Source organism: Solanum stenotomum, chromosome 3, assembly GCF_019186545.1.
Source record: "Solanum stenotomum isolate F172 chromosome 3, ASM1918654v1, whole genome shotgun sequence".
Lineage (NCBI taxonomy): Eukaryota > Viridiplantae > Streptophyta > Magnoliopsida > Solanales > Solanaceae > Solanum > Solanum stenotomum.
This window is the reverse complement of record NC_064284.1, coordinates 15,358,039-15,370,522: the sequence shown is the minus strand read 5'-3', so window position 1 is coordinate 15,370,522 and position 12,484 is coordinate 15,358,039. Positions and strand designations below refer to the sequence as shown.

General features: G+C 35.5%; 2 protein-coding genes across 2 annotated transcripts; both read left to right on the top strand.

The window, feature by feature from the left end:
* Positions 1-1,895: 1,895 nt before the first annotated feature.
* On the top strand, positions 1,896-6,430 carry LOC125859744 (uncharacterized). The gene is made up of 5 exons (XM_049539558.1): positions 1,896-2,574; positions 3,315-3,577; positions 4,098-4,215; positions 5,170-5,378; positions 5,730-6,430. Exons 1-5 carry the CDS (start codon positions 2,131-2,133, stop codon positions 6,181-6,183), a joined length of 1,488 nt encoding a protein of 495 aa, XP_049395515.1. The 5' UTR covers positions 1,896-2,130; the 3' UTR covers positions 6,184-6,430.
* An 801-nt stretch (positions 6,431-7,231) lies between these two features.
* LOC125859746 (zinc finger CCCH domain-containing protein 56-like) lies at positions 7,232-10,989 on the top strand. Its single transcript, XM_049539560.1, has 2 exons — positions 7,232-8,571; positions 10,334-10,989. Exons 1-2 carry the CDS (start codon positions 7,806-7,808, stop codon positions 10,615-10,617), a joined length of 1,050 nt encoding a protein of 349 aa, XP_049395517.1. The 5' UTR covers positions 7,232-7,805; the 3' UTR covers positions 10,618-10,989.
* Positions 10,990-12,484: the final 1,495 nt, after the last annotated feature.

Sequence of the window (12,484 nt, the reverse complement as noted above, 5' to 3'; positions counted from 1 at the left end):
AAGTATCCGGTTAAGTTGAATTGGGGGAAAATAAGGGATTTTTGTATTTTAGTAAAAGAGTAGGGAAATATTGAGAATAGGTAAAGAAGTGTTGTGTATTTAAGTAATTTTTCCATATATAAATAGGGTAAGCATATATAAATTATGTATTTATACATTTAGGAGTTTTTTAGAACACCGTTGTATATTTCGCTTGCCAATATACAAACAAGGTAATTTATTATGAATTTTTCATAAATTGTATACAAATACCTAGGGTTAACATATACAAATTCAAGATTTATACAATCAGGAATCAAATTATACAAATTCTGGATTTATACAATTAAAAAACCGAATAGCAAAATTTCGCAAAACTATAGCCATGGATTAAAGATAATCGAAACTATAGTTATATTACATAATATACTCTAGATGTTTGTCATTTCACATTATTTTTCCTTTTATAAAATACTCTAGTATATATGTTAATTAATCAACGAAACGATAATTTCAAAAACTACATATTTTATTTGAGTTTCGATTTGTATACATTATAACTGAAGCGTGATTCACATGCACCAGGGATGCATTTGCATGTCTTGCTTGCCCCTCTCTCTTGTTCCCCTCCTTCGATGTATTTTATTTTAAAGTATTTGTGTTATACAATATCATGTATTTGTGTATCCAATATCAATTTATACAAGTGTATTCAAAAGAATGTTAAAGCATATATTTGGCTATAGGAAAAAAGGACAAATATACCCCCGAACTATCGTAAATGGTATGCAAATACCCTCCTTCATACTTTTGGGACATTGGTGTCCTTGCCGTCCAAAAACTAGAGCATATATACCCTTTATACTAATGGACATACACGTGTTATAATCTTATCCACCGATCCGACATTTATCGGCGGATAAGATTGCGTCACGTGTCCCTATTTAGTCTTCCATTAGAGTGAAGGGCATATATGCTCTAGTTTTTGGATGGCAAGGGCACCAATGTCCCAAAAATATGATGGAGGATATTTGCATACCATTTACGATAGTTCGAGGTAATTTGTATCAATTTCTACAAGTGTGCATATCTATCCAATATCAATTTTGAAAATATGTCTTTGACATATATGCATAAGCTTGTATCAATTTCTACGAATGTAACTGTGCATCCAATATCAGTCTCACAATTACCAACGTATTTGTAACCAATGTTTATTTCATTTAGTGTATCTAATATCGATTTGATGAACCAAATGCATAAATCATGCATATGATATCAAAGATGCACGGATACGTTCATCAAATGTACACTAATATATCAAGTGTATTTGTATGTAAATATATATTTTAAAGAAGAAGAAGATATACTAGAAACCACTAAGATTCACTACAACAATATCGATTACATTCGTTACATAAAATGAAATAACAATATCATCCTTTTTGACTTACAACATCAAGTATTTGAATTTAATTTTCAACTTTATCCTTCGAATTTTGACTTGCAATTGATTGGTAATACGATCAATCTTAATCGATCAGCGTAACTATCATTGAAGAAGGACAAGAAGATGTAAAAAGAGAGGCAACAGGCGACCAAGAAAAAGGGAAATTTGAGAGAGATGAAAGAGTGAGAGTGAGAATGAAAATGAAAAAGGATTATGCAATCTGCTAAGAAAATCAAGAAATAATGCATGATTGTGTAATTTTTTTTAAAAGTAGTGTTTTATTTATTGATTTTGTGCGGTTTTCTTCCTCATTTTTTCTTATATTCTTGATATAATAAAATTGGAGAAGAATTTAAAAAATAGAAGAAAAAAGGTGAAAGGAAAGAAATAACGTAGGCTATAATAATAGTAAATAGTAATAAAAACTTTATCCAAAACAAATACTAATATAATATCATCGTCTAGGTAGTTGATGATAAAGTAGCGATACACTTCGTCCCACGTTCACGGTGACCGGAGCCTGAGGCCCTCAGCACTCAGGCAAAGTAAGCTCTCTGCTCCCTGCGAAGAAGACGGGAGACACCAGATTCGAACGGAGCTTCGTTTTTCATTGTAATCAGCACATTAAAAACCCATAAATACCGTTTTTTCTATTATTGATTTCATCCCTAAATACTACTCCTTCTTGAACCAAAAAAAACATGTCTTTTTCTCTTATCTCCTTATCTTCTTCTTCATCTTCTATAGTTTCCAGAACTTTTCCTTCCTTTTTCTCTTCCGAAACTTCATCTCCGCCGTCTTCTCTATTAACCCTTTTGAGGAATCAGTCTAATTTTAGTCATGTTGCGTCAATCTATAGAAATTTCGGTTCCAGTTCGTGTTCTTTCGTTTCTTCGGGTTGTTCTATGTCGGCTGCCGATTATGTGGTTCCGAGGGCTTTTTCGTCTTCCTCTGAATTTGAATTTTCCGCTTCTGGTAGAAATTCTGATGGGGAAAGCTCGGAGGTTGGGTCAGGTGAAAATGATGAACAAGGGGCTGAGACTGACGATGAAGACCAAGTGTTGATTGTTGATGAGGAAGATGTGGGTTATTCGAATTCTGATCTTCCTCAAAGATGGGATGTTTTGGGTCTTGGCCAAGCTATGGTAAATTCCCTTGCACCCCCTTTTCATTTTGTACTTACTGTTAGTAGGAATGTTTTAGAGGATGCTCAACTGTTAGAATGTACTCCCTCCGTATTTAATTTGATTGTCTAGTTTTGAGTTAGCACATCTTGTGGAATGTACCAGAATTGCCAAAAAAAGAGAGTAAAGAACCATTCTTTTTTAAATGGACTGAAAAGCAAAGTAAGACGAATAACGGAGGGAATGTGTTGTTTTATACTTATACATGAAATGGAGCAGTTCTGTAATCCCTTTATGACAAACAGTGAATGATGGGGGGATTGATTAATCCCATATTAAGGTGTTCTTACATTGTACGGGAGAATCCGAAAAACAAGTTTGTATATAAGTTCCTATGGGTCTTTTTAGGACGTTGAAGGATTGCTGTGCTTTTTACTCCCTTATAGATAATGTTTTGCTTTCACTTAGTTGTTGAAATACCTTAAAGCTATATTTAGATGTATTTCTAATACAGAATAAGTGAAATTTATGTATAATCCTTTTGTCTTCCTATCTTATGTTTTTCCAAATCTTCTCTTTCATGAATTACATTATGGAAGGATGCATCACACTGTCCTATCTGGCATTAACTTTCCTGTTTTGCTTTATTTGGTTTGTCATCGTTCTTACCGAAGTTTCACATTGTTTAGACAATAGTCAGATATTTCTTTGTTATAGTACTAGCTTCTTTCATGTGGTGATGTTCTTTGGCGATTATGCAGGTTGATTTTTCTGGAATGGTTGACAATGAGTTTCTGGAAAGGCTTGGATTAGAGAAGGGTACCAGAAAGGTCGTCAATCATGAGGAAAGGGGTAAAGTTCTGAGTGCAATGGACGGATGCAGTTACAAGGCCGCTGCGGGTGGATCACTTTCTAATAGTCTGGTTGCCTTGGCCAGGCTTGGTGGTCAGTCAATAGCTGGTCCTGCTCTGAATGTAGCTTTGGCTGGTAGTATTGGAAGTGATCCGTTGGGTGGATTTTACAGGTTAAGTTCAACTCTTTTAGTCTTATCCCATTCTTTGTTTTTTGGGGGTGGGTGGGGGGGATTGATATTGTGAAGTCTTCCCTTCGAACTTTTACTACTTCTACTCCATTGGTGTATGGAACACTCAATTGTATGATTGGAAGCAGAGGACCCTTGCCACTAGGCTGATTCCCACTAGTCAAATACCTCCCCACTCCCACTCTTTTTTTCCATGTGTCATTGTGAAGGTGCTGCAGTCTTCGGGTGGGGGGTAGGATCACTGCAAAAACTCTCACTATAAGTTGTACATGGCTCTCTGAGATTTCACCAGCTGACGGGAGAACGGTCTTTTGGTATTATGCATCCTAGATTTTTGAATGAATGTCCACTCTCATGATTTATATATGAAAAATATTAAAACCTTCCAACAAATAAATGGGGAGCTTGAGAGAGTTTGTTGTATACTGTCCAATGATTGGTTTTAATCCTAGTGCGTCAATTAGACTGACTACTGACAGGAGCTGCATCACTTTGTATGTAGATCCAAACTTCGACGAGCAAATGTGAATTTTTTATCAGCACCAGTGAAGGATGGGACGACAGGAACTGTGATAGTCCTCACAACTTCGGATGCTCAACGAACAATGCTAGCATACCAGGTCAGTAAATGTTCTGTAGTAACTCGCGCTTATTCTTTTATGGATGGAAATGATAGCTAGCTTGGTGCTGAGTGTGAGTGGTTAGAGTAACCCTATCCCAGACATAATTGTAGACCTTATAGCATACGAGCCAGAGTTCCAAACCTGTCACCCTATCACCATCTATGGATAGCTACTTGCAGTATGCTCAATTGGTTCCTTGAGATGATGATCCATGTTTTAAGGGAAATAGTTCTTGATCAATTCACCCATTGAACCTTTTTTTTTTTGGACCTGTAATGTCTTTACCTCAGAAGAACCTTAAACATTACTTCTTTGGCTGATACTATGTTATGTAAGTAGACCACTTTAAGCAATGGTTTAACAAGTCTTTTGCCTGGCTCTGATCTAGTGTACACATTTTATGAAAAGAAGCAAACTAGAGGAGCCAGAAAAAGGTGTGATATTCTCTTCTAATGGAGAAGAAAAGATAAACTGAATAGAAAATTCCCTCTTCTTGTGGTCTTCTCCTTGGTGGGATAAATAGTGGGTTATTGTGGCTCAGCAAAGACTTGTATGCAATATGCATTGTTCTCTTACTGCAAGTCAGCATAGACCGTCTCAGCGTAGACCGTCTGTTTTAGCTGCCTTTTCTTTTGCCATGATACGGTGTTATGAGCCTAATATGAACAAGATAGAGTTCATAGGCCTTATCTCGAACTCTTTAAAAATGTTGACGAGTGCGTGTTGTATACTCCAGAAGTAGTGCATTTTGGAATCTGACTCGGGCGTGGCAACAATTTTGGAGAGTCTGAGCAACATAGTATAGAACATCTCTTTTTAATCATACCTGAGAAATTTATTGTAACAGTAAGAAATGCAACCTACTGCTTTCCACAAGGACAAAAAACCTTGGGTGTCCCTTCTGCAGCATGTCATTTTAACTGTTTTTCTCTGCTCCTGTTGTGACATCAGGGTACGTCATCAAGGATAAACTATGACCCATGCTTGGCGGAGGCAATTACTAAAACAAATATATTAGTTGTGGAAGGATACTTGTTTGAACTTCCTGATACAGTCCGAACAATTTCGAAAGTCTGCGAGGAAGCCCACAAGAATGGAGCATTAGTTGCCATCACAGCATCAGATGTGTCCTGCATTGAGAGACATTATGATGATTACTGGTAAAACCTTATTTTCCATCTTGCTTCTGCATAATAAAGCTGAAAATGCCCCCTCACCTCCTCTAACAAAAGGGGAAAAAACCAACTCTAATAAAGCAAAAGTAAAAAGAAAGAGAAAAGTTTAATTGACTAGTTTAACTTGGTCTTTGGTGTTTGGATCCTCGTATTGAACAGAACTGTTTTGGTCAAGCTAAAGTCTACTAGTGCCTAGCTGTACATTGAAATTGTCATAAACGTTTGAGTCAGAAAACCAAATTTTGTTGCTTAGACATGTACAGAGTGAACATGAATTTGTTTCTTTTACTATTACAGCATTATTTATCCCTGCTATTTTCCACATTTTTCGTCCAGGGAAATCATGGCAAATTATGCAGATATAGTATTTGCGAACAGCGAAGAAGCAAAAGCTTTCTGTCATTTTTCATCAAATGAAAGTCCCCTTTCTGCTACAAGGTACCTGAGCCATTTCGTCCCTTTAGTTTCCGTCACAGATGGGCCAAAAGGTTCTTACATTGGTGTGAAAGGGGAAGCTATCTATATTCCTCCGTCACCATGCACGCCCGTGGATACCTGTGGCGCAGGGGATGCTTACGCATCAGGTATTTTGTATGGAATATTGAGGGGTGTGTCCGATTTGAAAAACATGGGTTCCATAGCGTCCAAAGTTGCATCCGTAGTTGTAGGACAACAAGGTACTAGGCTTAGGGTACAAGACGCTATTGGGTTGGCAGAGTCATTTTCAGTCCACTGCAGGAACTCAACTTTTTGGTCAGACATAGGTTCCGATCAGATCTCCAGCTTGTAATACTCAGAAGGTTAGCAAAGTCTTGGTGTTCTAAGTTACCCGGTACATGTGCTGGCGGGAAGTAGTAGATGCCCCGTGGAATTAGTCGAGGTGCACACAAGCTGGCCTGCACATCAGTTTAGTGATTATAGCATTAGTTCCTTTTTCACATTCATAGATGTTGAGTTGTGTACATTGACATTCATTGTAATTATTCACGTAATGGATTCAGCAAAAGATTTAAGGACATTGAATTTGCTTCTTTTTACATAGATTTCAAAAGGTTTTGATGTATATTGAGGAAAGCTCGAAATCTCGATTTAGATCCTATTTTAGTGGATTATTTTCTATAATTTGGTGATCATATAAGTTATTCATTCTCAAGCATAAGATAGGATTTTTATATAAAACTAGAAAAAAACACAAAATGTTTTCTTTTTTTGACAATTAATCAATGTGCACAAATAAATAGAAAAAAAGTGATCGTGTAATGATACTTCTATCGTTAACCGGGAATTTTGAATTCGAGTTTTGGACAATGGAGTTGTCTCTTATATGTGGTGTTTTTACTTATAAGTGAGATTTTTTATGCGAGTTTGGATTAGTTGAGTTTCAAAATTAATGTGCATAAATAAAGAAATAGAAAAAAAGAGTGATCACTAGGTGTAATGATACTTTCATCATTAATCAGAAATTTCGAATTCAAGTTTTGAAAATGGGGTGGTCTCTTATAGGTAGTATTTTAACTTTTAAGTGAGACTTCGGACGCAAATTTGGATTAGTTGAGTTTCAAAATGATTGTGCATAAATAAAGAAATAGAAAAAAGAGTGATCACTAACTATCACTAGACAATAATTAGAAATTTTGAATTCGAGTTTTGGAAATAGAGTCATTTTGAAGCGAATTTAAATTAGTCGAGTTTCAAAATGGATATTACGTACCAATTTTATTTTTTTTTAAAAGTGAGGGAGAACATTGTAATTCTTTCAACCATAGGGGAGACTTACGTAAATAAGAAAAATAAATATGACAAAGAGCTTTTGCACTAATTAATAATTGTTCAAAAATTCTTATTCGGACCGGAAAACACAACAGCTGAAGTGAAACGGTGGAGAAAACTATATTTTCAGAGTGATAATAATAACATTGCTCTTCGAGGAGATTAAGGATTTTCCAATTATCTGACGAGTTCGATCTCTATTTAGTTTGAGATTTTTCCTGATCTGAAGTTGCTTCAACTATTTCTTTCCCTTAACGGGTATTTTTTTGGATCTTACTAGTCTTTGCTTTCTTGATTTTCTGTTGTTTGATTTTTGGATTTTACCCTTTTTCCTTTTGAGTAATTGGAATTAGGTTGAAAAGTGGAATTCTACTGAAGATGTTCTTTCATTTGAACATTGGTTTAGAGTTTAAGTTTAAAGATTGAATTTTTAATGTTATCCTACCTTGTTTTCAAGCAAAAAAGTTCCTAGCTTTAAGTGTTTATTCTTGTTTTGGGGTAATTTATTGGGAGAGTTGTAGTTGGAAGAGTTTAATCTTCTTGTTCCTGATCTGGGGTTGCTTGTTTTTGTATGTTGAATCACTATATAGTATATTTGTTTTGGTGGTTTTGAGAATATTTGTCTGGGAGCTTTGGTTCTTCATGGATTTCATGGGAGAAGTCAGTTTTGCTGGAGGGAGTGATGTCAGTGGCTTTGACAATTGGGGTTCTGGTTTTCCTGATCAGGAAGTTTGGGCTACTGAGGATGATTATAGAGCCTGGAATGCTGGGTTCTCCTCCGAGACCCCTTCGAATTCGAATCAGGATGGTAGACATTCCCTAAACCGATCCGAGAGTGAGCCTCCACACAAGAAATTGCGGAACTTGCAGGGGGTAGATTCAGTTAATAATCGCGCTAAAGCAATTGGAAAGATGTTCTTCAAAACTAAATTGTGTTGCAAGTTCCGCGCTGGGGTTTGCCCTTATATTACTAATTGTAACTTTGCTCATGGAATAGAGGAGCTGCGCAAGCCGCCTCCTAATTGGCAAGATATAGTGGCTGCACATGAGAGTGAGTGTGGTGGAGGAGTGATGCTGGAACCGAGAGAAGAACATCAGATACCAACTGCTAGTTCTCCTGAGCTGTGTGCGGAGTCCCAAAGGTCCTATAAAGGGAGGCATTGCAAGAAGTTTTATACTGAAGAAGGATGTCCTTATGGAGATACTTGCACTTTCCTTCACGATGAACAATATCGAGCTAGAGAGAGTGTTGCAATAAGTGTGACTCCCACTATTGGTGGATTCGGTAATAATGCTGCTGGAGCAAACCTGAAGCCTTCAAACTGGAAAACAAGAATTTGTAATAAGTGGGAAACCACTGGTTATTGCCCTTTCGGCAGCAAGTGTCATTTTGCACATGGAGCGGCAGGTATGAATGTGGTTTTTGCTTATTGTTTTTGGTATAGGAGATGTGATTTTACTGTTTATAGTGAGTGTTGCTAGTTAGTGCATTTTATATCTATTTTTCTCTGCATATATATACTTGGTTAAATTTTGGTTTGGGTAAAAATGCGCATCACACTATTTGAGTGTCATAAGCATACAAATGTTGTTAAGATGGACCTGCTTTGTACAAGATCAGAAATAATCACATCTGACAAAAGGTACATGTAGTACATATAAATTATAAATCGAGGGATGACTGTTCTTGATTTATTGAAATATAAAAATATGAGAGAATCATTGGCATGGTTGAGTCATGTTCTACGTAGACCTCCAATTGCATTGATCAGGTGTAACATTACACTATGATGATTGTAAGTGTTAAAAGAGGATAAAGGTCTATCTTTACTCATAAACAAAAGGTGGACAAAGATCTATACTCGCATGGAGAGAAGTTGTCTAAAGAAACCTACAGTACTTCGTAAATTGTTTCCATTCTGATTTAATGAAGGACATAGCAATTAGCACACCAGAAGTGATATATGAAATATCCTGGCAGGCGATACCATCTATTTGAAATTATGGATTAACACTTTAAGTCATGCTGGTATATTTACATTAGGTTCAGCTTTTGCTGAGAAAATTTATTTGGTTTGTTTCGAGAATTCATATGTCAGTCTAGCAAACAAATGTGAGATTAGAGAATCTTCAGTTTTAGATAATTCTTAATTTGTCTTAAAAATCCCTCTGCAACCTGGGGAAAGATCCACCTCCAACTATGTGATATTAACTAAATGGGAAATATGAATGTTCTGTTATGGTCCTATGGAGAGAGCAAAGAAGGGCAGGGGGGCTGAAAGGAGATATGAACGGCACACAGAAAAACTGACTCATACTTGATGTGGATACATAGCATGCCGCCTGAGCAATCTTTTTTGTGTACATCACTGTTGCCATTTTGTTATTTGCGATAAGTAGCTATTATGATTTAGTTATTTTGCTCTCAGTCATCTTTCAAGCTCCTGTTGCCATATCAACTGGCTATAGCTTTGCTTATTCTTGATTACTTCAGTTTATAACTAAACTTGCTCATTTAATTTATTGTCTTAACGGTTGTGAAAAATTTACTAGCAGTGTCTTTGCTGGAATTAGCTTGGTTATCAATGTTGTTACTCCAACTCACAGTTTAAGTCTTGGAAGGTATTTTGGATTGCAGAACTAAACTAGAGAGAATGTAGCTTTGCATTTACTAAATTAGATTCCAATTTAAACAAAAGAGGTACTGCAATCAGATGTATATATATGGTGTCAAAGTTTTCATACTGAAGATAGTATAGTTGTGTTTTGTGTAACAGGGAGTGCATGTCATTATAAAATAATCTGTCATTGGACTAGCAGTGCTGAAGGAATCATATGAGTTATGAAGCACGGGGAGGCAATCGAATGTTGACTTGACTTTGTATACTTGGAACTGTCTTTGATTTTAGTGTAGGGAGACCTGTATAAACTAATTGTTTATAGTCGGAAATTCTGCATCAATATAACCTTACATCACCAGAGCATAATACTTGTATATGACTTGATGCTTTGCCAATTTTGAGATATTGTTTCTCAAAATTATTTGGATTTTCAACTTCATATTCATTTCTAAAGATGTCCTCGATATTCCACTCACCCTATCGATTTGTTTTTCCCTAATTCTATTTGTATATTTGATCTGGTGCTAATATCAGCTATTTATCTGGCAGAATTGCACAAATATGGGGGAGGACTTGTAGATATGGAAGGCACAGATTCTCTATCGACTCCTCCAGACTTAAAGCAGGGAGGGGGTCCTTTTAAAACAGCAGAAAGTATGGTACCCTCGACCATTTCAGCACCTCATACAGATGTTTACCATTTGGGGCCGGGCGTTCAAGTGCAAAGGCCCTCTGGCATTGTCCAGAGGACTGGCAAAAGAGTCATTCAGAAATGGAAAGGGCCAGAAAAGATTAGTAAGATATATGGTGACTGGATTGATGACATCGAGTGAAAGAAGTCGTGTTTGCTGACTATTATCCGTTTATAAAGATAATCTTGTTATCGAGGCAGGTATATATAGGCATCAAAAGGAATTTGTGTTCTTTTATATTGCTTTGAACTGCAATGCAGGCACACCCAATGTTGTTTTCGAGCTACAAATAAAACACCTGCTTGTTAGCATGTGTTGCTCTATGTATTCTACCATCCTTTTTTGGAAGAAAAGGAGCGAAAACGCGAAAATCTTTGTTGTAGTCCAGCCTCTTGAATTTAATTATGTGATATGCATTGCCTAGTGAAAGAATCTGTATAATGCAAGTGTAGAAGAAATGAGGCAAATCTTGTCCAATGCCCCAAATAACTGTATATTTTCCCCCTTTCCAGATTGCAGTAGTGTGATTTAGTCGTTCCTCGGATTTTGTGCATAGCCGGAGCTTTAGTGAACCAAACTATTCTTAGTATTTGGATCATTTTACATCCATTTTGCTTAATTCAATGGAACTATCTATTACAACAAGCACAAGTGCATGGTAAATCTATTAACCAAGAAATGAACATGAGTTTATATCGTTCGTTTGGTAGGACGGATGAGGGATATTAATTCAAAATTAATTTTGGGATAGTTTATTCTATATTTGTTTGGAATAAATTACGGAATAACAATCATGAAATAACTTGTTCTCAAACCAAACGAGCCCATCATGTATGGGGTGTTTGACTGAATAAACGATTTTAAAAATGAGAAATACTTTTGAAAATTTTGATCTAAAACATAAATATTAGTACAAATATAAATCATCTCATTAATAATAAAATTTAAAAATTAAATTAAATTATTTTTAAATATAAAAATAAATTATATTTTTACAAATTAGAAAAAAATATTACTATAAATTGTGATAAAATAATTACTCTGTATCTTAAATTAGTTATCATGTTTCGCTTCTTGTCTTAATCAAACGGTGCCTTGAAGCTGATGTGTGTGATTGCTACTTCAACAAGTTGTCATGGCAAGTTGGGCTTCTTGACGTAACTATATGGGGCTTCTACTTTTTGTTATGTAAAAATCTCATTTTGGTTGCTTCATTTAAATAAAAATTGTTTTTTTAATGAATATTCAAGATTAAATAATTTTAACAAAATTCTTTTTCTTCTTCATAGTTAGCTATATAGGATTGAAATTTTGCTCATTTTTAACAAGTGTTTCAATCATGTATGATTAAGCGTAGACATATATGAGTGTTAAATGAATCTATTAAATTTATTTGAATGTTGTTATTTATAATACATGAAACTTATATTTTAATTTGAACTTATTTATAATGGATTTGAAATTCAAAAAAATAAAATTATTATTTTTAGCAAAAAAATTTCGACGCACATATTTAAAATTTGGAAAAAGGGACAAATATACCTTCGAACTATTGTAAATGGTATGCAGATACCCTTCGTCATATTTTTGGGACATTGGTGCCCCTGCCGTCCAAAAACTAGAGCATATATGCCATTCACTCTAACAGAAGACTAAATAGGAATACGTGACACAATCTTATCATTCGATCCGAAATTTAATAAATGTCGGGTCAGTGGATAAGATTATGACACATATATATCCGTTAGTATAAAGGGTATATGTGCTCTAGTTTTTTGGACTGCGGGAGCACCAATGTCCCAAAAGTATGATAGAGGGTATATGTATACCATTTACGATAGTTTGGGGGTATATTTGTCCTTTTTCCCTTAAAATATTTTAGGTAATTTTACCCCTACCCCCTTAACTCCCATTCTCACCACCCTAGATGGCCACACCCCTATCTCTTATTCCTAACTCTAACAATATTTAATTAAGTTATATATAAATATTTTTAAAATAATATTTT

Bases quoted from the DNA above. Each gene is read 5' to 3' on its own strand.
- LOC125859746 (XM_049539560.1), top strand. From the start codon at position 7,806: ATGGATTTCATGGGAGAAGTCAGTTTTGCTGGAGGGAGTGATGTCAGT. The intron at 8,572-10,333 runs GTATGAATGTGG...TTTATCTGGCAG, and splicing joins TTTTGCACATGGAGCGGCAG to AATTGCACAAATATGGGGGA.
- LOC125859744 (XM_049539558.1), top strand. From the start codon at position 2,131: ATGTCTTTTTCTCTTATCTCCTTATCTTCTTCTTCATCTTCTATAGTT. The intron at 2,575-3,314 runs GTAAATTCCCTT...GCGATTATGCAG, and splicing joins TGGGTCTTGGCCAAGCTATG to GTTGATTTTTCTGGAATGGT. The intron at 4,216-5,169 runs GTCAGTAAATGT...TTGTGACATCAG, and splicing joins GAACAATGCTAGCATACCAG to GGTACGTCATCAAGGATAAA.